At 38.2% G+C, this 25,102-nt stretch overlaps 2 protein-coding genes across 7 annotated transcripts in view; both read right to left on the bottom strand.

Moving 5' to 3' along the window:
- LOC139758300 (uncharacterized) overlaps positions 1-8,476 on the bottom strand; it is a 56,360-nt gene extending 47,884 nt beyond the window's left edge. For all 3 annotated transcript variants that reach the window (XR_011714794.1, XM_071679526.1, XM_071679525.1), the window contains exons 1-4: positions 8,262-8,476; positions 6,862-7,075; positions 4,699-4,911; positions 1,284-1,504 (exon numbers count right to left, since the gene is read on the bottom strand). Coding sequence is in view for 2 of the 3 variants with exons in the window: in XM_071679526.1 (XP_071535627.1) it covers positions 1,284-1,504; positions 4,699-4,911; positions 6,862-7,075; positions 8,262-8,396 (783 nt within the window). In the remaining variant the exon portion in view is untranslated. The remainder of the gene's footprint in view (positions 1-1,283; positions 1,505-4,698; positions 4,912-6,861; positions 7,076-8,261) is intronic.
- Positions 8,477-11,857: 3,381 nt separating this feature from the next.
- LOC139758298 (superoxide dismutase [Mn], mitochondrial) overlaps positions 11,858-25,102 on the bottom strand; it is a 220,641-nt gene continuing 207,396 nt past the window's right edge. Inside the window, exons 1-8 of one of the 4 annotated variants that reach the window (XM_071679519.1) lie at positions 21,088-21,197; positions 19,459-19,485; positions 17,570-17,676; positions 15,998-16,145; positions 15,133-15,278; positions 14,844-15,035; positions 13,893-14,019; positions 11,858-12,370 (exon numbers count right to left, since the gene is read on the bottom strand). In XM_071679519.1, the coding sequence (XP_071535620.1) occupies positions 12,213-12,370; positions 13,893-14,019; positions 14,844-15,035; positions 15,133-15,278; positions 15,998-16,145; positions 17,570-17,676; positions 19,459-19,465 (885 nt within the window). In that variant the 5' untranslated portion in view covers positions 19,466-19,485; positions 21,088-21,197 and the 3' untranslated portion in view covers positions 11,858-12,212. Of the gene's footprint in view, positions 12,371-13,892; positions 14,020-14,843; positions 15,036-15,132; positions 15,279-15,997; positions 16,146-17,569; positions 17,677-19,458; positions 19,486-20,684; positions 20,812-21,087; positions 21,229-25,102 lie in introns of those variants that run through there. The other 3 variants (XM_071679521.1, XM_071679520.1, XM_071679523.1) reach the window with 3 other exon arrangements.

Genomic DNA, 25,102 nt, shown 5'->3' with positions numbered 1-25,102 from the left:
CAGTATTATCTACCCTACTGTAGGTGGCAAGAAACCAAAACTGGACAGCACATTAATATCCTGTCAAACTGTACCTGGGTACTGCAAATATGACGCAAGCAGTTTGAGCAAGGATAGATCTTCATACAAAAATAAAGATACAGAAAAAGGTGCAAGATATTTAGTTAAACAGAACACATAATACAAGCTGGTGTTTATAAGGCAATGTCAGAGATGCAAAGAACAAGCATGCTGTGACATCAAAATGAATAATGGATAACCATATCAAGAGTATTGTTCTTTCATACACCAAACAGCCTTTCCCACTTAAATGAGGAAGCATTAGGAGCAAATGAAAAACAGCTTCATTTACAGACACTCAGTATCTTGCTGTAATGTATAATGTAATGAAACCAGAGACTATCATTCATAACAAGCCCCAGACACTTAATCTATAGCTGTCATGTCCAATGTAATGAAACCAGAGACTATCATTCATAACCAAGTTCCTCCAACAATGCTCCACTTCAATCTATGACATCACACATTCCTGCTGCAGACCAACCTTCACTTGCAACCATTCACTGTCCTATTCATACACACACCTTAGACCCTTGATAAAAACTTCTCTGCTTCTATCAACTTTCCTCCCACTCCATACATTTCAAGACCTTCTACAAGGCATTTCCATAACTGCTAAACACTTTTTCTAAATCCACAAATGCTAACCACAAAGCCTTCCAATTCTCAAACATATTCAATAAAGAAAACATCTGATCCACACATCTTCAACCACTTCTGAAACTATACTGTCCCTGCTAAGTCTGTTACTCAATACATGCCTTCACCCTCTCGATCACCAATCTCCTATAGAGCTTACCCAGTACACTCTACAGACTTATACCTCTGTAGTTTGAACATACACCTTTGTTTTCCTTGTCTTTATACAATGTCACTTTACAAGCATTCCACTAACACTTAGGCATCTCACCATGATCCATACAAACACTGAAAATCCTTTCTAACCAGTCAACAACACAGTAACCCCTTTTTCAAGAAACTCAACTGTAATACCATCCACTCCTGCCACCTTCCCACACTTCATATTACACAAGGCTTTCACCACATCCTTCACCAATCTACTTTCCATGACTCACTACATCACTAGCTGATCCTATTAAATAAAAATTAATTACAAAACACTTTCTATGTGCTTTCAACAGTTTTTACCTCACTTAAAAATCATCCACTGAAAAGTTTATCTGACATTCTCTATATAAGAGCATTACAATGACACCCCTTACCTTAACAGAACTGTCATCCTTATGGTCCTCTTTTTTTTTCATGTCCCTGTGATCTTTCACCTCTTTCTTCTTTCTTTTATCTTCTTCCCTAGCCTTTTTCCTTTCAAATTCTTTTCTCCTTCTCTCCTCCTTTTTCTCTTCCTTACTCCTTAACTTCTCTGCTTTCTTTTGTTCAATAAACTCAAGAAGAGGTGTTTTAACTTTAATGACTCCATTGTTTGCTGAAACAAAATAGAAGAAATGAAAAATAAGTAAAGAAAAAATAAAATAGAAGTCTGCAGCAGGGGTGTGTGATGTCACCATGGTAGTTTAATTTGTTTATGGATATGGTGGTGAGGAGATAAAAGCATGGGTCTTGGAGAGAGGGGTGAGTACACATACAGTTTATAGAGGGTGATATGACCTGGAAGTGAGTCACTTGTCTTACAACACTGGCAGCAGCTTCAAGTGTGAAACTGAATAAGTTGGTGACTGAGTTTGAGTGTGTGGGTGAAAGGAAACTGAGGGCAAATGTGAATGAAAGCAAGGTTATTGGGATAGCTGGGCAAAGGGAGAGATATCTGGGGTGTGAGTCTGAACAGAGAAAATTTGGAAGAAGTGAAATGTTTTAGATACCACGTGGACATGGCAGTGAAAGGAGCCATGGAAGCAGAAGTGAGAAATTGGGTGGGTGAGGGGGTAAAAGTTCTGGAGGCATTGAAGAATGTGTGGAAAGGGAGGGGAAAAATGTGTATGTTTGAAGGTACTGTAGTCCCAGTGATATATGGATGAGAGGCATAGACTATGAGGATGTGCAGAGGACAGTGAATGAGTTATAAATGAAGAGTTTGAGGACATTGTGTGGTGTGAGGTAGTTTGATCAAGTAAGTAATAAAAGGGGTAGGAGAGACATGTGGTAATAAGAAGAGCCTAATTAACAGAGCTGAAGAAGGTGTGTTGAAATGGTTTGGACTTATGACAAGAATGAGCGAAGAGATGTCAACAAAGAGGATATAAACGTTAGAAGTGGAAGGGACAAGGAAAATTGAGAAACCAAAGTGGAAATAGAAGGATGGTATGAAAAAAAATTTGAGTGACTGGGGGGTCTGAATATGCATAAGGGTAAAAGGCATTTATGAAACAGAGTGAACTGGAAAAAAATTGTATAAAGGGGGCGACGTGATGTCAATGGACTGAACTGGGTTATGTGAAGAGGCCAAGGTAAACCACAAAAAAGTCTGTAGGGTTCGGTGTGAATGAGGGGCTGTGGTTTTGATGCATTGCAAATGACAGTCAGAGAATGTATGTGAGTGATGCAGCCTTTCTTTGTCTGTACCTGGTGCTACCTCACTAATGCAGACAATGACTGGTAAGTATGAAAAAAGAGAAGAAAATGAATATTCAACCATCAATATATCTTTCTCTCTCTGATGCCTGTTCCAATTGGAACTCCCTCAAAGGGGTGGCCAATTGGAACAGGCATCATAGAAAGAGATATAGATAGCTGATTGTTCATTTTTTCAACTATATTTACACCAATAGCTGAGATGAAAAATTCAGGAACAAATCTCAATAACAAAAGTAGTTATGACCATAGGAGTGTTTTTAAGCCAACATCAAGCAGAAATCAATACACCAGCCTCAATGAGGTTAGAAACTGGTCATGAGAAGAGGAAAGTACTCAACAAAAAGATCACGAGCTTATGATTATGCAACAATTAATCCTTGAAACATGAATTCATCCTGCACCCACTTGTCTTAAAAGAACTCCACCACACTAGGTATCATATACAACGCAAAACGACATTTAATTCCCTGCATAAACAGACTATAAACATTTTCATTTTTTATTCATTATACTTTGTCGCTGTCTCCCGCGTTTGCGAGGTAGCGCAAGGAAACAGACGAAAGAAATGGCCCAACCCCCCCCCATACACATGTATATACATATGTCCACACACGCAAATATACATACCTACACAGCTTTCCATGGTTTACCCCAGACGCTTCACATGCCTTGATTCAATCCACTGACAGCACGTCAATCCCGGTATACCACATCGCTCCAATTCACTCTATTCCTTGCCCTCCTTTCACCCTCCTGCATGTTCAGGCCCCGATCACACAAAATCTTTTTCACTCCATCTTTCCACCTCCAATTTGGTCTCCCTCTTCTCCTCGTTCCCTCCACCTCCGACACATATATCCTCTTGGTCAATCTTTCCTCACTCATTCTCTCCATGTGCCCAAACCACTTCAAAACACCCTCTTCTGCTCTCTCAACCACGCTCTTTTTATTTCCACACATCTCTCTTACCCTTACGTTACTCACTCGATCAAACCACCTCACACCACACATTGTCCTCATACATCTCATTTCCAGCACATCCATCCTCCTGCGCACAACTCTATCCATAGCCCACGCCTCGCAACCATACAACATTGTTGGAACCACTATTCCTTCAAACATACCCATTTTTGCTTTCCGAGATAATGTTCTCGACTTCCACACATTCTTCAAGGCCCCCAGAATTTTCGCCCCCTCCCCCATCCTATGATCCACTTCCGCTTCCATGGTTCCATCCGCTGCCAGATCCACTCCCAGATATCTAAAACACTTCACTTCCTCCAGTTTTTCTCCATTCAAACTCATCTCCCAATTGACTTGACCCTCAACCCTACTGTACCTAATAACCTTGCTCTTATTCACATTTACTCTTAACTTTCTTCTTCCACACACTTTACCAAACTCAGTCACCAGCTTCTGCAGTTTCTCACATGAATCAGCCACCAGCTCTGTATCATCAGCGAACAACAACTGACTCACTTCCCAAGCTCTCTCATCCCCAACAGACTTCATACTTGCCCCTCTTTCCAAAACTCTTGCATTTACCTCCCTAACAACCCCATCCATAAACAAATTAAACAACCATGGAGACATCACACACCCCTGCCGCAAACCTACTATAAACATATCAATAAAAATATCATCTAATGGATAAAGCAATATTAAAGTCCCAAATATCTAACAACATGTGTAAGCAATTTATCTAAAAATATACTTTAAACTGGGCCTCTCTTATGTGTATCATAAATGGAAGATGAACATATTGGACTCAATCTAAAGTCTTTTGACTTTACACATAAATCAACTCAAAATATTTCTTGACAAATGTACTAAAACTGTTTCTCACCTTAATTGGTAATATCAGGAACATGTGATCAAGCCATCAAGGAAAAATAATCCTCTCTTACCTCCTTGCCTTATTCCTACATCTAGTGAGAAATAACAGAGGAAGGATTTTCAACCCCCATTCCTGCCTTATTTAGGCCCATTCAATGTCATGCAGGAGATATGTGAGTAATATCCATTCTCCTCTAACCTTCCTCCCCAAAATAAGGAAGGGGGGTAAGGTAAGTTACTGACAAGACTTACCCTTGAGCTCCCTGTCATGTGCCTGGATCTCCTCAAGCACAACCTCCAAGGGTGGCAGTGCAACAGTCACAGGATTGGTTAGAGATTCTAAGAAGGTGAGAAAATCTGGGTCTTGATCTATGGTCCCACATCTTGCATCTTTCTTCTTTCCACTAGTACGTTTTGGTATCTTTTGAAAAGGAGCAAATTCCACCATTGCTGGATATTCATTTCCTGTACAGTAATGCATAAAACTAAGAATCAGGAAAGCACACATATCTAAAGTGTTTACTATAACATACATTTCATGGCTCAAGGAACAAGAGTAAACCCATTAATAATCTTTTGAAAATTAAACACAGTAAAATTTCACAAAATTCTGTGTTGTCTGGAACTAATTTTCTCATGAACAGTAAAATTTACAGCCAAGAGGGTTATAAAACTAAATGAAACATTAAGAAACATCAAATGGATTTCTACATTCTGGAATATTCAAATTTCATTCTTTTAAGTGTATGGAAACTTCTTCTCATTTAATGTATACACCATTTACTCATTCTGCGGTTTTGGTGCATTACACATGACAGCTAGAGACTGATTGTGAGCAAATGTGGCCTTTTTTGTCTGTCTTCCTGGCATTGCCTCAGTGAAGCAGGGGATAGCGATGCTATTTCCTGTGGTAGCATCAGAAATAGATGAAGCCGAGCAAATATGAATATGTACATGTGTATATATGTATATATCTGTGTATATGTATATTTCTATATGTATATGTACATATATATGCATGTATGGGAATATCCTCACTTGGTGACCTTCTCTGTTCCTTCTTTTGGAAAATTAAACACATGAAATGGCACCCTTCCCCTGCGCGTGCGAGGTAGTGCCAGGAAAAGACAACAAAGGCCACATTCATTCACACTCAGTCTCTTGCTGTCATGTGAAATATCATACTTTATTGCTGTTTCCTGCGTTAGCGAGGTAGCTCCAGGAAACAGATGAAGACTGGCCCATCCACTCATATACAAATATATATATACATACTGTACACCCATCTTTGCCCTAACAGACATTAATATATCCATCTTCCCTAATGAACACTGACCTTTTCCACGTGCTACTTAATGGGCCCGCTTTCACCTCATGTCTCACAACAGCCCCCGATTTTAAATCTGCTGCCATAACAACTCCTCAGTACCTAAAGTACCACCACACTTCCTCCATGTCCTCCACATTAAAAATTACACTCAAACCATCTTCTCATACCCAGGCCTCATCTCATTAACTTGCTTTTATTCACATTCACTTTCTACCTCATCTCACACACTCTTCCAAACGTTACTTCAGGCATAAATAAAAGCAAACTGCTTCCATTTGTCAAAGTCATGCTAAAAAGTAAAGCATAGTTGACTGCAGAGATGAGAGAGAGGTAAGTACCCAAATTTCATTTATTTATAAACCCATAATGGACCAAGCTGTTGAAAACTACATATGTGCCACAGAAGAATTCGGTATATACAATAATTACACTTCAGACTTCTATTTAAAATAACGGTATCCCTAACAAATGTGTCTCAACTTTGTATTAATGTATCAAATTGGCATATTACTTAATTTGATGTGCCAAGCACCTGCCATCTTGACATTTATGGCACATCATTCACATAAAATACATCCAGGTTGCAAATGATTAAATATTCAAGCAAAACTTGAGTAATGGAATGGAAGCCAACATACCAAAAGATTTTGAAAGACGACATGTTACCAAAGTTTCAAGACAATTGAAAGGAAACATGGTATGCCACCTGGACTAGCATAGATAGTTAGAAGTAAAGCAACCACACTATAAATTTGCAACTTCCATTTGTAGCAGGAAAATGTTCAAGAAAGATTAGACAAATATTGTAGATTTTTTGAGAGAAGTTTATTATGGAGTGGAAAAAAGGAAAAATTTGGATGGAAATGGAAGGGGTGGTTAGGAAAAAAATATATGGAACACTGTGGAGGAACAAACACAAAGAGAAATTACTAAAAGAATATCTACTAGTAATGCAAAAGAGAGCCATGGAGCCGAAATAATAGGAACAGATTATATGTAAGAAATTTCGAAATGTGACAAGCCACCCTGCTTTACAATTGCAAAAGGTATCATAAGCAGATGGAATATTTGGAAAGTTCACATACCTTTCTGATCAACAAACACATAGTTGTCAAACTTGGCCCTAAAAGTGAAGACATCATCCACATTCTTGAAGTTAATGTAAGCTCGAGTATAGGCATAAACACCTAGGCTGTTGTCCACTAAAGAAAAGGTGAAGTAGTCATGTTCTGGAAGTGGAGACACAGCTTCAAGGAACTCCTCCTCTGTCATGGTGGGTGGCAAACGACGAACTACCACCTGTGAAAAAATTGCATGCTGATTATCAAAACACTACATGGTGTAAGCTCAGGAGACAAGTTGAGGTTACATTAGTTTCTTCTGTGTTTTATTTTCTCAAACCAAAGCTGACAAAAAAATTAACTTCATAAACGCATATCAGTCTATTCTCAGGGAAGTAAATACTTTGATATTTTCACAAATTACCCATGATCGCTAGACACTGAATGTGTGCAAACTAAACCACTGTTTGCCTGATCCTGTCATTACCACATGAAGGTGGAAAAGGAAATACATATTATAAGTTTTTCAGCAAAACCAAGTAAAAGACTTGCCCGTGAAATATACACCTTTACCTCACTATATCATGTATAGTATAATGCAAGTTATATTCTACTGGACTGACTAAAATTAAGGTATAATTGCACAGTACACTAAATACAGTAAAACAGAAGAAAACTTTCATGGTCTCATATCTCTAATAATTTCTGGCTGAAATCAGCCGATATGTATAGTAATTCCACAAGAAGAGAAATGTAGTAAGTAAAGTGAGCTTTTATATGATGTTGAACTTCTATATCCCTACAACATTAAATCATAACAAAAATGCAGAAGGCACTGAACTACAAATAAAACACATGGTTGAAATAGAAAAAAACATAGCACTTAAGATTTATTCAATTATAAATCTTATAGTCAAATTACACGAGACACAACCATAACTGAACGCTACAAAAATGCTGTCGAGTCATAAAAAGCTTACTGGTCATGCAGCCGCGCAATCCGCGTCTACATACGAATCTAATGTCTGTTTATCTTAACTATGCATTACTACGCATGTTTTCATAGTTTCTATTAATTTTCTTACAAAACTTTTACCATTTAAAATATTCCTCACATTTTTCCTAATGGACATACTTCTCACTACTGCCATACCATTAAACAAAGTATATTGCTCTAAATCGTGCTTTGTAACTTTAACTGAATTCTCTGAATACTACACTAAGACTGCAGTAGAAAATTACTCAATGTCCAAAGTTAATAATGATGCGGATAAATAATTCTTTACATACACTGTATAAACTAAACCAGTAATTCATGAAGAAACATTCTCGTCTTACAGTAACAATATCAACAAAGCAGAGTTTGTTCTCAGTACTCTCAGAAGCACCAGATGCCTATACTTATAATGAAATTATCATTTTACCTTCGTTGATGGAGCACTAGCCTTCTCTTTCTTGCTCTTAACATTTTGTCTGTTTTCGCTTAGCTTCTTAGTCGAACCATCACTGTAGCTTTTAGAACCTTCTCTTTTTGAAGCTTCATTCGTCTTGACTGTCATATCTAGTACACGATTATCTAAAATACAAATGTGTGTGGATATCACTGGACATTTGACCTACTTGATCAATGTTTACACACAGGGATCTTTGTTGTAAAGATATCACATATTATTTTCTATAGATCAATTTCTACTTTTATAGATCTAAAAATAGAATCAAAGAATTATAAGATAAAGATATTATTCTAATTTACCTTACCGTGAACTTTAAATGACGTATCCCTTGCCTAGGGTCTCAGTTTTGAGCCATGAGGGCAGACTCGAATAAAATTCACATGCTATTTTGAGGACCCGGATTCGTACTCACCATTAATTTGATAATTCAGTATTACATAATGTTCGACTCTGATCTGAAATCTACAAATGAAAGGAAAACAAGAAACTACTGTCATTACTGGTATCTAATGAAGATAGGCTTTATATTGCGATGCAGCTTAAGATTAATAGATTTTAGGGTTTACAATATGGAGGCTCTATTACCATAATTTATCATAATATAACCCAAGAACCCTTTCTCCAGGGGCTCCTTCAGCTTCAAGGCTGCATTACACATGGTAGCAGAGAAAGGATGCACTTCATCAAAGTGAAAAGTTTTCCTGCGAGATTGTATTCATGATACAACCTCACTGAAGGTGACTCCATTAGTTGGTTGAGGAAGTTAAAATCTTTTATCTTTATCAATTTATTACGCTCAAGGAGCCACAGACCCAGTACATGAGTGCACTGTGGAGCTCGTGGAAAGAGTAGTGACCAGGTACATCGGAGTTAAAAGCAGGACATCAGTTCAATAATGAAAAGAAAGAATTAATCTCATATCCATTACCGATTCCGTTTATGCTAATTGTAACAAAAAGTGATGAACGACAACACAAAATACCATACAATACTTCTCGTCAGCTATGGCCAGTACCAGTAACAACAGTACCACGTAGTAGTGCCACCAAGTTGCAGTTTCATGCTATAGTAGTCTGTGGCCATTACGAAAGTTGTTTTGAGTCTAACAATACAACTATTTCAGGTAATGAATTCCTCTAGGAAATCAGACTTGTGTATTTGAACGTTAATACACGAAATAAAAAGGTTTTAAAGAATATAACTGGGCTATACTGTTACTGTTACTACAATTAACAAAGACATCATCTAAAATTCAAAATCATATGGTCTTTCTTATATCTATCAATACTTACATTACGACAGCAACAATCCACATGGTTTGGATTAAGTAATTTTGATAAAGCGGTACGTTTAGATGCATAGTATCTCAAAGGGGGACATTTTCGTGACCTTAAAATTTTGAAGGAACTGTGGGAAATACAGCTCAAAAGCGAGACTGTCATGCCTCAGAGAGGTAAGTTTCTGTGATGATAAAGATTAGGTATGTTTAAGGATATAGTCGCCACAATACTGGTGTATGTTTGATAAGTGTAGGCCATAGATGATAAGGTGTGAAAGATGGGTGTGTTGGATATGAATTGCTTGACGATAAGTGGCGTGTGGAGGGTCGCTAGAATAAGGAATGCTGAGCACAAGAGGTGTAGTAAGAAGGGTACGTGTGAGACAGCCGAACTGGTTTGGAAATATGGAGAGGGTATGCCTGCCAACGGATGGAACAAAGAAGAAACCAAAGAGTTAGTGAAAGGATGAAGTGAAAGATCGAGTGTTCAGGGAATGAACATGCAGGAGGGTGAGAGGCGTGCATAGGACAGAGCGAACTGGAGTTATAATTGATAAACGGGGTAATATGCTGTCAGTGGGTTATGGGACATGCTTCTGGATAGGAGATACAAATTCGAGTCATTATACATAATTGGAAACGATGTAAACGAATGAGGCTATTCTTCACCTGTTCCTGGCGTTCCCTCTTACAAATTACTCACACACACACACACACACACACACACACATATATATATATATATATATATATATATATATATATATATATATATAATCATACACACACACACACACACACTTGATGGCCATTTTCCGCGTTAGCCACGTAGCGTCAGGAAGAGACGAAGGCAGGCCGCATCCGCTGTCATGTGTAATGCACCGAAACCACAGCTCCCTATCCATGCCCCACAAACCTTATCATGGTTTACACCGGACACTTTCTTGCCCTGGTTCCAGTTCACTTTATACCGTGAACGCCTTTCACCCTTCTTTATGTTCAGGCCCCGATTGCTCAAAATCTTTTTTACTCCATCCTTCTATCTCCAATTTGTTCCCGTTCTCCTCATACCCTCCATTTTTAACGCATACATCCTCGCAATCTACCCTCACTCATTCTCTCCACATGTCCAAATAGTTTCAGCATACCCTCTTCAGCCCCCTCAATAACACATTAAAAAACAGCTCTTACTCCATCATAGCTTCTCACACCACATATTGTTCTTAAACATTTAGTTTCCTTCACATCCATATCCAATCCAATGCCTTGCAACCATATATCCTTGGTACAACCATTCCCATCAACTATATTTGTCCTTGCAGATAACCGCTTTACACACATCCTTCAGTATACCAACCTTCGACCTCTTAATTTTGAATGTGTCCATTCGCTGCCATGACCACTTCCAGGTCTCTAAACCTCAAATTTTCTATATTAATTTTCAGACAACTAACCCATCCTTCTGCCTGATAATCTGGAGAACACGTGCATTCTTTCACATCCTCAATTTTCTCTTCATATACTTTCCAAGTGCGTTTCTTAACGAGCAGCTACTAGAATTGTCATCTGCAAATATGACTCACTTCCCATGCTTCCTCACCTCTATAGACCACGTTGCATGCTCGCCATTTTCTCAAAGATCCTTGTACATACCTCACTCAACCCATGAATAAAACCTTTATAGCCATGTTGACACCACAAATTACCCCTCACCTGGAACTACTCTCTTTTTCCTCCCAATAGCACACAGGACATGCCCGACTTAAAAAAAAATTTTCTCCTGTACCATATATTGGAAGTCTTTTCAAAAGGCATCTATATATGGAATCAATTCATATGTATACTCCAATTCTCGTTGACATCCCCAGTCATTTGAATCTATTGATAAAGTTATCTTGGTTTACATTCTCGTTACTTCTATTCCACAACTTCATATCCAAATCCTCTATCAACCCCTTAAAGTCTACTTGGTCCACTTCGCCTTGTGAATAGTTTTCAAACTTCTTTCTTTTCTTTCTTTCAAACTATTCGCCATTTCCCGCATTAGCGAGGTAGCGTTAAGAACAGAGGACTGGGCCTTTGAGGGAATACCCTCACCTGGCCCAATTCTCTGTTCCTTCTTTTGGAAAATTAAAAAAAACGAGAGGGGAGGATTTCCAGCCCCCCGCTCCCTCCCCTTTTAGTCGCCTTCTACGACACGCAGGGAATACGTGGGAAGTATTCTAAAGTATTGTGGGAAGTAAAGTGGGAAGTATTCAAACTTCTATGGTTAATAAAAAAACATACATCATGGTGTTTTATTTCACTTTATTAGACATATATCACATGAGTATTCAAAACATATGTTAACAGCTGTGCAGGCCATACAGTTTGATGTAGAAGGTATAAAAATGAACAAATTTCTTCACTGGAACTAAATGATTCTCTGTAATAACTTCATTCCATCTTGTAATGAGAAAATAAAGACCTTCCTTTAGAAATGAAACATCTGATAATGTCCTGTATACAAAATTTTGTAAGTACAAGTTACTTGTTGCACTTACTCAAAATTCACTTTACTGCAAACCAATCTAATGTATTCCTTACAAATGGGAAGCTACTGTAGTGCACCAAGGTTGAATAGGCTGCCCATAATTTTCAAGTCAATGTCCAGCTGCTTTGCGGGCATTCACAAAGCGCTCATTAACATTGGACCAGTTGATTACATTAAAGAAAGCCTTGACATAATCTGCACGTAGGTTCTTGTACTGAAGGTAGTAGGCATGCTCCCAAACATCAAGACCAAGCAAAGGAATCAAACCTGAAACAAAATAAAATATGTCTTAAACCAAAGAATCCTATGTAGTAAAACAAATTCAGGTACTTTACAACTTTTGTAACATTCACACCTGGGAAGTAGTTGGTACTGCTTATACAAAGTTCCAAAAGGACCTTCCTCATTACTTTACAACTGAATCAACCGAGTCACTAGTTTACCAGCAAGTTCTATAAATAATCAATCCTTAAATGCGAGGAGCCAAAGATGCTTTAGCAGTTTTGATAAAACTGATCAAACCATAAATATTGGGGTCTTGATGGTGGGTAATAAAACAACTTAAGTAAAACTTAGGAAAGCACACAGAATCCCTACTCTCAACAAAAATGGGTTACAGACTGAGGAGTTTTGTAATGAAAAGGGAACAATGATCAGGAATACATTGTTGAAGATATGCACACAAGTATACTTGGAAGACACGGGTTGGAGATACCAAGAAGAAACAAAATATGCTACATGAATGGCTAGTGAAGACTGATCAAGGGGGTAGCAGGAAAATATCAGTTCTCACTGGAAGCTAGAATAAATATTGGCGGTGGATTCCGGCAAACGGAAAATGACAAAGATGCAGTATATCCCAGCAGAATGACTTTGCAAAGAAATGTGCAATAGCAACATCTAAAAATTACAGTACAATGTTGTACATTATGTTCTTGCAACAGCAACAGATTTGAAGAAAATTCATGAATCAAATAGTAGTGGTCAGTACGACAGTAGTTTGTGGATGGAGTGCCAGCAGTCTTCATGTGGGCAAGGCAGAAAAAATAGCTACCATGGTCAGAGGAGTGAAGCTTGCCAACCACTGAGGCTTCCTGCGCAGCCATCACTAACCTGCCTGATACCCAGGCAGGTAGCACCGGTAATATACCTCCCTGGTCGAAGGCTGCCTACCAACTACTACCTACACTTATATTTATGGCCCAAAATCAATGTGACAGTTGGGATTCATGCAGCTTCAAACATATACACCCTTACCCTTAGATAAAAAGTTCTACATGCTCCTTAAGTTCATGCACTTACGATCTTACCACAACCCTGAGACTCAATTTAGCCCATGGTTCCCTTTGTTGCCACACAATGGCTATACTGTTTCCTAAACACTTTCACTTCATGAGCATCTTGTCAAAATCTCCAAGAACTATACTTAGGAATGGGCTTCAAAGTTTATCATGGCAAGATTATAATTTCCTGATCTATAAAGCCTCTAGGATTCTCTTGGTTAGTGGACCGACTCATGCACCAACCTACCAAACAAAAAAAAAACTTTTTGCTACATAAGAGCGAGTGACAAAATATTACTTTTTACTTAGTGAACCAATTGCCAAACCATCAGAGTCCAAAACTGTATCACTGGCTTTAGAAAATCATAAGCACATATCTATATTCCTAAAAAAAGAAAATATCCGACATCCTTTACTACAACCAATGCCTATAGCATTCTCTCCCTCTTGATCCTATCAGCAATAAATAATGCTTTGGGAGAGTGAAAAAAAATAGACAAAATTACCATGAGTGAGCTGAAGGGGGTCCTGATTCTGGCATGTGGCTACTGCTAATTTGTCATTCTTGGGGCAGTAACCCAACCAGCCCCAGCCAGATCCTTTAACTCCCACACTAGCGGCAGAGAACTTGTCCTGTAATAAAGACAAAGTCAAACATTATTACGATGCTGATGAATTCAAAATTCTGAAAATTAATGGACTAGGTCAGAACTTTTATTTGAGGAAAGATAATTCAATCACCTCCAAACAGTACCAGGCTTTTTAATATTTTTTCAATATTGTTTCATTTTTCTCTGCTATTGCCTGACAAACAGAGATCATTAGCCTCTCTTCCACTTTCAAACTTCTGTATAATAAACTAAATCCAGAGTGAACAATCCTCATCAAAGCTCCCCCAGCTATTCTCTAGTTTTGCCCAACTCAATATGTCTTGGTTCAAGGCCAATGACAGAACAGTGGCACCCATTACAACAAATAGATGCAATTCATTCACTCTCACGCATGTCTCTTGCCCTCCCGAGCATTTGTCTTGATACCTAAAAACATCTTTCACTCCCCCTAACACCTCGACAGCAAGACATCATAAGTCTGGATGAGCAGCTGTATGGTCAGAGAATCCTGTGAAAGAGTATTTGTGTCCCTCAAGTTCTACATTGGTTCAAAAGATTAATCCCAAAATATAAAACCATGGGAGGGAAGGGGAGAGAGAATATGCTTTTTCAAGATGACAGAAATAAATATCAAAACCACAAGAGAGAGGGGGAGAATGAAATGCTTTTTCAAGATAACAGAAATGAATATCAAAAGAATTTGTTATACCATTTGAACTAAAGCCATGTACCATATAAAGTTAACTACACTTATGTGGCAGATCATCATCTGGACTCCATAAACTCAGCAATATGATCAAACACAGCTTAATATAATACTACAATCGCTTCTACATGGGTACTAACCTTAAATGCCTGGAAAGAGCCAAACTCTTTGGTGATGGCATCTGCAACAGGGCCGGTGGGTTCACCTCCAGCATTAGGGGCCATGTTTGTCCAGAAAATTGTGTGGTTAATGTGACCCCCACCGTTGAACTTAATGGCTGGCAGCAGGCCATTCATGGCTGCCACATCGTTAGCTTCCTCTGCTTGTTTCAACTAAAAAAAAAAAAAAGTGTCAAGGTACCACTGCCATAAGAGATTGTTTATATCGAGGTTTTGTAAAAAATTTTAATGTGACAACTAGAGCACTCACTTTCTCTGTACAAGCCTTAAGGTTGTTGATGTAGGCCTGATGGTGCTTTGTGTGATGGATTTGCATGATCATTTCAGAGATATGTGGCTCCAGTTCACCAAAACCATACTTAAGAGGGGGCAGAGAATGGGCACCTCGATCCTCACCTAAAAGATATAAAGTTATTTCACATGCTTTTAAAGTTTATTTCATGCTAATTAAGTAATTTCATGATACTTAAGCAATATAGTTTTTAATATACAAGAGGGTGGTCAAGATTTTGAGGGATCAGGGCCTAAACACTCAGGAAGTTAAAAAAGGTGTGCAAGGGATAGAGTAAAATGGAACGATGTGGTATACTGGAGTCAACACGCTGTCAGTGAATAAACCAGGGGATGTGAAGCATTTGGCATAAACCATGGAAAGGTCTGTTCTTGGCACTACCTTACTAATGCATGAAACAGCAAATAAAAACTATATATAACATGTGCAAATACAAAAAGCTGGGAGTTTATGTGAATACAAGTTTATCAATGAAGGGAGATGGGGGTTGGACTGAATGTGGATGGCAAAAACCTAGGGGACAGAGCATTCCAGATATCTGGGAATGGTTAATGCACTGTGGATAGAACTAAGGGAGCTGCAGTGAATCATTGGTTGGGAGTGCACCCAAACGTCATGAGTGCATTGAGAAGTGTGTAAAAAGAGGTCACAGTATCAAGGAAAAAAAGAGTATCGATGTTGCAGTAGTCCCTACAACAGTGTTGAGTTGGCAGTAGTCATAAGACAAATTCAAAAGAACATTAGGCTATTATTCATCTGTTCCTGGTACTAATTTGCTATTGCAGACAACAGACAAGCAAGGTTTAATATAAACACAACGTACCAAGCTCAGCTTTAATATGGCTATATATTGCAGCAATGTGAGGGCTGACTACCCCTGCCTGGGCAACCCCAGCCTGTTGAACCTGGATGCCATCAACATATGCTGCCATCTCACTAATGGCTCGTGCCTCATCTGCTGCATTTGCAAGCTGTAAATAAAGCAACCCCCTTATTTTATTTCAATTTCATATTCTGACTTCACACTAAACACTACACTAGCCCCTACATTGAAACATTTGTTCCATATCAATTTCTAGAGACAAGGTAAGAACAGTAATTCAATAAAGAAAAAAATCACTTGGTATAGACAGTTATGGACAATGAAAGAAAATGGTGAAAGTGGTTAATTACATGTGGAAAGCAAGTATGGCAGCAGTTAAATGTGGAGATACAGATGAAAACTAAACAACGTTGTACATTCTTTGGTAGCAAATTGAAATGTACAGATGCCAAGGTATGGGGAAAAAAGATGAAGAGAACAAGGTTGCATCAAGTTGAAAAGACCCTATGTTTGCCAAGTTTTTGCAAGGCAGTTGGCAAAAATTAGACAGAAATGCATATACCTAAGTGTTTGGAAAACCACAACAAAATCAGGAATGCCCTTCAGCAGTAATTACAATGATGATTTACACACGACAGTTTGAGAATGGATGCGAGTAAGCGAGGCAAACAAGAAAATTGATATACAAAAGACTTCTGAATGATATTCAACCCTTCAAATTCTTGTCAAGCAATATAAAAATAACCAAAGATGTGCAAAATCATTTGGATGAGCAAAATGAAACAAAATCATAAAGAGCTCGTTACACCTTGCGCAGCTTAATTAAAGCTGGGCAGATTGCTAAACTCAAATATTGGCACAACACCACCACCAATAAATTGTCTTCCACCTAGACCTGACTGAGCACAAGCAGGCAAAGCCTTGAAACAATCATGCATATAAACATGATAAAATAACAAGACCCTTATCCAGGGCTCCTCCAGCTCCAAAACTGTGCTACAATCAGTATAGATAGGGTACAGAAGTTCTCTGAAAAGAAAGTACTCTTAAATGACAATGAAATAGCCAGTGAAAAAGACTTCACTCATAACCAAGTTATCTGGCAAGACCTGTATTCATGTATGTAAATATATTGTTATCTATCCCTGGGGACAGGGGAAAAAAAGAATACTGCCCATTTATTCCCTGCCACAGGAGTGTCTTCTATTTCTATGCAGCTTCTGCGGTCCACAGGAAGCTGGCCATTTGTACTGGCATTGTGTGCGTCTATGTAGGGAGATTTTAGAGCAACTTAGCAGCAAATGATCAGTATCATCACTATGGTATATGCATATACACATGAAAAGTGACTGCTGGAAACAAACTTGTACTTATTGACGTGCAGTAAAATATAAATGGAATCCTTGGGAGAGAAAACAAGTTTATTATATTTAAAATACACAACTACTTCTCAGACAGATCTTTATATACTTACCTAGAAAGTGAACAGAAAAGAAATATATTAGACATGAACCACTATCATGTCCAAAGAAATCAACTAATACTATCAATACAGGAAAAAATAAATATCACCTGATTCTTCTTTATCTGGTCCACTTCAATCCCAGAGAGCTCTGCCAGCTTCTTCTCCAGAGCAGCAATATAAGCATCCTTGCTATTGGCCATCTTTTTTATCAATTCTGAAACAGACATTCCATTAAAATCCTGTTATAACAAGTTTCCCCAAACGAAAAACCAAGAAAATAAATAATAAAGCCATTAGACACAAGTTAACACAAACATAGCAAACAAAGTTAGCAGAAAAAATTCCTTATATGTACAATTTGTTTAAAGCCATTCAGAAACCAAATATACCCCTCCCAATACATCTTGACTGACACTTCTCAAAGCAGTAATGAATACAGTCAGTATCAGTCAATTATTGCTTGATCAACACATTAACCATTTAAAGTCTTCTATATCAAAATGCATTGAATTCTTATACAAACTGGTTTTCACAGTTTCTTTTTGCAAAATTTTACCCAAATTGAGCACCGAGAAATAATGTACAAGCATAACTGCAAACCAATCAAACAGCAAAAAAATGTAACACCCATGTGACCACTTATTAACAACAAAATTCTATTCTGTGTTCCAAGCAATGGATTTTTTGTCAGAAATTTTCAGCGTAAAAAAAGTTAAACATGGAAACTTAAAATAAAAAAAATGGAAATTGCCATCTTACTGAAAATGTATGATTATTTGGAAGCTAAGGTCAGTCTGTTTCCATATTTGTCCTATTTGCTTACATGACCCTCGTTGTCACTGTTGTTTCTTGTATTTTGATACAACACTATCTTCAAGTTGAAATACCTGTACATAATCACAACAATCTCATGAAAAGCACAGGAAATGATAGCTGATCTCTGCATTCATTCTGTGATAAGATTGAGCTAAGCAAGCAAATAGTTTCGTTTTCCCATGTTCTGTGTACGTCAACTACTACATTACTGTAATGCACTCAATGTGAAAATATTCATCACAATGGTCACCATCAAATAATGTCAACAAAATATTATTCCAATTCAACCATCATAGAACTTTAAATCATTTAACCCAAATAATCACCAAGACATGTAAAATGTATAAACCATATCTGGTCTGTAAACATTCCCGTACTAAGTAGATATACCCTATTCAAATACTTGTTCATGGAATAAAAGTATCCAACTCCACCTTCATCTTTGGCCCTTACGAGATTAACCCCTTACTATTATTACCCACATTCCCATTTTGTGGTCTCAATCGTATACTTTCAGTCAAATAGCAACTTCAATTATATATATATATATATATATATATATATATATATATATATATATATATATATATATATATATATATATATATATATCCAGTTTCACAGACTAGAAATAAAATCAACTGCAAATGTGGTAAGGTACCTGATACAGTACCTTACTTCTACCAGCAATCAAAGAATTCAAAAGCAAAATTCAACTGCAATGGTCTAACATTTACTGTCAAAGCATTCAAACAACCGTAAGAGAAGTACTTTCCATAGCCTGCTGCAATGATTAAAGTCTGCAAGTCTTTTACCTAATCCTTAAATCTTATGATCTTTCGAAAACAGACCTTCATAATACCTAATTATGGGTACATATGTTCAATCTGCAACCAACAATCTGCTAATACTGTTACCAATTGTCAGCATCCTACTTTCAAACCAAATTATTACACTTGTAGTTCTGTAACATGACACTAGTTTAGGTACATGGATTTCTTGCAACTTTTACTTAACTTTAGCCGAGTTATCATAACATCTACTTAACTTTAGCTTAGTTATCAAAACCACTCAATTCCCTGAGAAGCATATAGTTATATGCACCCTTTCAAAAATGCAAATGAAATTTAAAATGCCACTCAAAATCTGTTCAGAACCTTGCAAAGCCATGCAGCCTTACCCTCCATTGTGGATTCCAAACAGCTATCTGAAAAACAAGAATAAAAATGCCCATAAAAGGGTCTTTTACAAATTTCCGGTTCTATTGGCAAACTTTATCAAATAAAATGTAATAGTTTAGAGGTATAAAAATATAGCACGTTTTAGCAGTCTAAAGATTATTTATCTAATTTTCAATAAAAAAGCAGGTTGCTAACTGCATATCATAATCTTCAAATTTATTAGCCCTTAATCCAATGATTTTCCTAAAAGGAGTAAATGACTAAGCAATTTTTAACTGTATACTGATAAAACGTGCTATTGGATAAAATATACGAGAAATATACAAAGCACTTATTACTTTTTTACCATGAAAGTAGATATACCCATGAAAAGTGTGGGGGTTGAATGACAATATCAGTTCTTTCATCATTAAGACATTCCCAATTAAATGGGGGAGCAATGAAGGTCATACTTTCTATCAAATCACTTCAACCTAAACCCATCTCTAGTGTATCAAGGATTTACACTTCATTTTCTCACAATGTTGATTTCTTAGGCAAAACCACCATCTCTTTTCACACCAAATCTTAATACAAGATGCCCTCATTACATATGAAAAAATTACATTCGGATAATAGTCAAGTCACGGTGCATTACAAGAACAGCTTTGTAATAAGAATCTTTAGTAATAGATGTATCTTTAGAGAACACAGTCATCAGCTGGAAGGGCTATGAAAAACTGGGAAAATGTTGGGTTCATTCTTGATGCAAAACTGTGTAAATCATTTCAATTGGATATTTAGCGAGCTCTGCATTCCATTATTTCAACATGCCAAATAGGTCTAGAAAAAAAAAATGTGTGGCACATGGTGAAAATATCTATTCACGAACAATAAATCAGTAAGATTGTTTAGCTCAATCTGTATTAGCTACGATTCCAGAATGATTCCGCTTTGTAATACTATTGTAGTCTGAAAAACAATTATTTCGAAAAATACATCAGTTACTGTGACCTTATCAAACTGACGGTGAATATCAGGTGGGGCCGGGGGAAGAGAGAGGGGGGGCACCGGGAAGACTGTCGGCTAAACAGATAAGCTCAAACTCACTGTAATTCCCCCCTCCCCCAATATCACATGCCTCTAAAGTACCATCACAATCAATAAAGAAATCCGTGGATCGACGGGAATAAATAAAAGGCTGTTACTTAAACGGCCAACTGGAGTTAAGCGATGGAATGAATACCTGATCACACTTGGCTGCCAGACCCAAACAATCGCACAGGATCGACGTGAAAAGACGCCTTCCAGTAAACTCGATGATGCAATCATTCACAAAATTTTTCTCTCCTCACACGATCTCTTCGAGACGTCTGTGGGATAATGCTGTCACACAACTGCTGGTAAAACTTAAATAATAACGAGAGGGCTGAAACATGCAGAGTCACAGTGATAATTAAGCGCCATGCCGCGGTTCCCACCCCAAGGACATCAACCGGGAATATCTTTAACCAAGATTTGTGGCGAAAATATGTATTGACATGTTATAATTTTGATGTTCAAGCCTACACACATATATCTTCTTTGATATGCATATATACAAAACTCAACGAAAGGCCTATACAATAAGAATAATGTGAAAAACTTACGTTCAGCTTCCAGTAAGTTATCAGCAAACCGCAGCTCTCAATGGACAGGGCGGGAAAGCGCGCATGCGCCTTGAATTCGCCTCGTAAATTCTATGACGCAATTGATTAAAATTGTTACTACAAAAGTAGAGAAAAACATTCTAGGAAAATAGATAATAAAGTAGATAACAATAATCAATATTACAAGTGCTAACGGATATGAATCTTCAAAATGGCGGGACTGTATGTCATTGGCACTTGTTTTCCACCATTCTCCAGTAAAAACTAAGAAATTGTTTCAAGTGCAATATTTGTTGACAATGAAAATATATACAGGCGTTAATGTCAAATTCTATCGGTTTCTGTTTAAAGATCCTAAAACACCATAATCGATAATCAAGTCACCAGACCGAGACGAGATTTAGGGTAACCTACACATCTACCATGTCTTTCATGTCAACGAAAAAGTCTGAAAACTTTCATCCGTTAAGACTTTTCAACTTATATCAAAGAGATACCTGTAAATATCACAAACAACTGAAATCTAACGAGTATATATCTTTAAGAGATAGAAAACGGAATTTCTGGCAGTTTAATGGTGTTACAATATTTTGCTATATTTCAGTTTTCTAGCTTTTAAGTACATTTTTATAGTTAATATATATATATATATATATATATATATATATATATATATATATATATATATATATATATATATATATATATATGTGTGTGTGTGTGTGTGTGTGTGTGCGTGATTAAGATGATTATGTGAGGATCAGTTACATGAGCTAATACGGGGTGACTTTGACCTGTCTACCACCAATGGTCTACGAGTCTGACACACCCACAAACCAGATACCAGACACTATACCAACGTCCAGTGATCAACGGAAGTGTCCCAGAGATTTTGATAATCAGCAGAGGTTCTGATTCCCAAGGTTTCTTGGACACTTCTGATAGGGAAATTAAGCTACCAGCTCACTGTTCAACAATAGGTGTGGAGAAACCAACAAAATTGACAAGGCTGGCCATCAGTGATTGCACGTTGTACATGTAATACGGTGTACAGTGTTTGGGGAATTTCTAGGCACTCGGGAGCCACACCCCACTGACTATGGTGTATGGTGAGTCTACTCGAAAGAATTTTCTTGCTCTACGTTTCATCTACGTTGGGAGGTGAGTTTGAATGGAGAAAAACTGGAGGAAGTGAAGTGTTTTAGATATCTGGGAGTGGATCTGTCAGCGGATGGAACCATGGAAGCGGAAGTGGATCTTAGGGTGGGGGAGGGGGCGAAAATTTTGGGAGCCTTGAAAAATGTGTGGAAGTCGAGAACATTATCTCGGAAAGCAAAAATGGGTATGTTTGAAGGAATAGTGGTTCCAACAATGTTGTATGGTTGCGAGGCGTGGGCTATGGATAGAGTTGTGCGCAGGAGGATGGATGTGCTGGAAATGAGATGTTTGAGGACAATGTGTGGTGTGAGGTGGTTTGATCGAGTAAGTAACGTAAGGGTAAGAGAGATGTGTGGAAATAAAAAGAGCGTGGTTGAGAGAGCAGAAGAGGGTGTTTTGAAATGGTTTGGGCACATGGAGAGAATGAGTGAGGAAAGATTGACCAAGAGGATATATGTGTCGGAGGTGGAGGGAACGAGGAGAAGAGGGAGACCAAATTGGAGGTGGAAAGATGGAGTGAAAAAGATTTTGTGTGATCGGGGCCTGAACATGCAGGAGGGTGTAAGGAGGGCAAGGAATAGAGTGAATTGGAGCGATGTGGTATACAGGGGTTGACGTGCTGTCAGTGGAGTGAATCAAGGCATGTGAAGCGTCTGGGGTAAACCATGGAAAGCTGTGTAGGTATGTATATTTGCGTGTGTGGACGTGTGTATGTACATGTGTATGGGGGGGGGGGGGGTGGGCCATTTCTTTCGTCTGTTTCCTTGCGCTACCTCGCAAACGCGGGAGACAGCGACAAAGTATAAAAAAAAAAAAAAAGTTTCATCGTACAACCATATTTTTCCTATATAAACGTTTGTCTTAGGTATGAAACGTGGAATCACCCAAAACCAACCATAATCACATATTTAATCAGATGTACCGAAAAGCAACATTCGGCTTTCCTGGACGTCCTATTTTAGGATACGCCGCAAGAAAATGCCAAGAACAAAGACTAGACAACTGTATAGTCTTGTAGAGTCTTTGGTGCAGACCTTCGGCGAGGTTCCACTGTACTCAAGGGTCGTACCATCGTAATCGAGGGTCGAACTGTGACTCCTAAAACTGTCTAGTCACTAGGCTTGACGAGTCGTGCTCTATGTGATCATTTTCACTGATCTGTGGATATTACTAACTCTCACGTTATGGAGTCGGAGCTTAATTCTTTTTTTTTTTCATTTATGCATGTCATTTTCTACGTTGGAGGCTCCAGTCACAAATTAAAGTCTTCATCAAGGCCTGGCCGTAGTTGAGATATATTACGGTTAATGAAGGGAAAAAGGAAAGAGACGAAGGAAGACAGACACAACGGCTTATTGGTAAAAATTACATAGTGCTTATAAATACATTGAACATATGTTTACATGTAAGAAAATCTATATGTAGAACACGTCAACGAAAACATTGATAAAAAGTAAAATTCACTAAACAAGACATGCATACAGAGCATAAAGGTAATGTGCAGTTTCCGTGACCCTATCGAGCCCAAGGGAAGGCTGGAGAGGGAAGGACCTGTTGAGATGGCAGAGGACTTGGAGAGCCTGGGAGAAATCCCCATTGTATTAGGAACAACAGGAACGAACTTTAGAACGATAGATCATGGTCTGGGTTCTCCCAAAACCATATGCTTAATTATGGTAGATGAAGGGTTGGGCTGAATTCAAGATGTTTTCATAAATCCTTTGTTCCGGGTTAGGAGAGGTTCAGGATCTTTGAATCCTGTCTCAAAATTAGTTGTAAAATTTATTTCTTAGGTTGAAGACCTCTCAAAGGTGATATATGTTCAACACAAGGCCCTAGTGCTGCTTGGTGGCTTGTAGTGAAGTCAAGTGCTTGTGTAAATGCATCTTCATCAGCCAGCTTCCAGCACACCAAGGGCCTCTTCATACGGGCGTCGAACTCCATCAACAGCCTACAGACGCAAGAGCAAAATAGGGTCTGTGTTGAATTGTTATTTCATTTTCCAGTCATGTACACAGATGGCTGGTTAGTATTAAGTCAAGATCCCTGAAGAAGCAATAGTGAAGGTGAGGGCAGTGTGGTGGCGTTGTTGTCAGTGTGTAGTGAGGATCGGCAGCAAGAGGAACGGCAGCATTCCTGGCAGAAGAGCGCTGCCCCTGCCCTTCAGGTTGGAGAGGTCGTTCAGCAGGTAGCAGACGGAGACACCGTGCTCCTGTTGGAGGCACTGGCCATCCTTCACGTCCTTCGGCAAAGGACCACATGTCCGAGCCACCCAATAACCTGTTGGCAGACATATATATATATATATATATATATATATATATATATTCAATTTTCACACATACATAATCGCCATTTGCCGGGTTAGCGAGATAGCGTCAAGAACAGATGACTGCCCCTTCCAGGAAAAAATCCCCACTTGGCTCTCTTCTGTGTTCCTTCATTTGGAAAATTACAGCTATCAAATTTCTAAATCAGATGGACGACGTCGGCGATGTATATATCCGTATGATATGCAATAACAAAGTGAAATAATGTTTCATAATCAAAGGGAAGCAACTACGACCAAGGATAACCTACCATAGCCAAAGCTTAAGCAGTATAATTAATGCTAGACTAACATAAGTGCAGCAAGATTCATAAGTCAGGTTAACAGTGAAACATCAATAAACAACTTGATATCATTCCGCTCGTTTTACATGGCAAACATACTAAAAAAGAAGTGCTAACAGCGATCAGGACCCTCTCCAGCCACCTAACCTAACCTAGCTTAAATATTTATGGGAGAAAATTTCGGTCGCCCCTTGTGGAACACTAACCACTTCGAATTACAACGATTCACAGCATTGTACTTGAC

This window comes from Panulirus ornatus, chromosome 30, assembly GCF_036320965.1.
Source record: "Panulirus ornatus isolate Po-2019 chromosome 30, ASM3632096v1, whole genome shotgun sequence".
In the NCBI taxonomy this organism is placed as follows: domain Eukaryota; kingdom Metazoa; phylum Arthropoda; class Malacostraca; order Decapoda; family Palinuridae; genus Panulirus; species Panulirus ornatus.
This window is presented reverse-complemented; position numbering and strand designations above follow the sequence as displayed.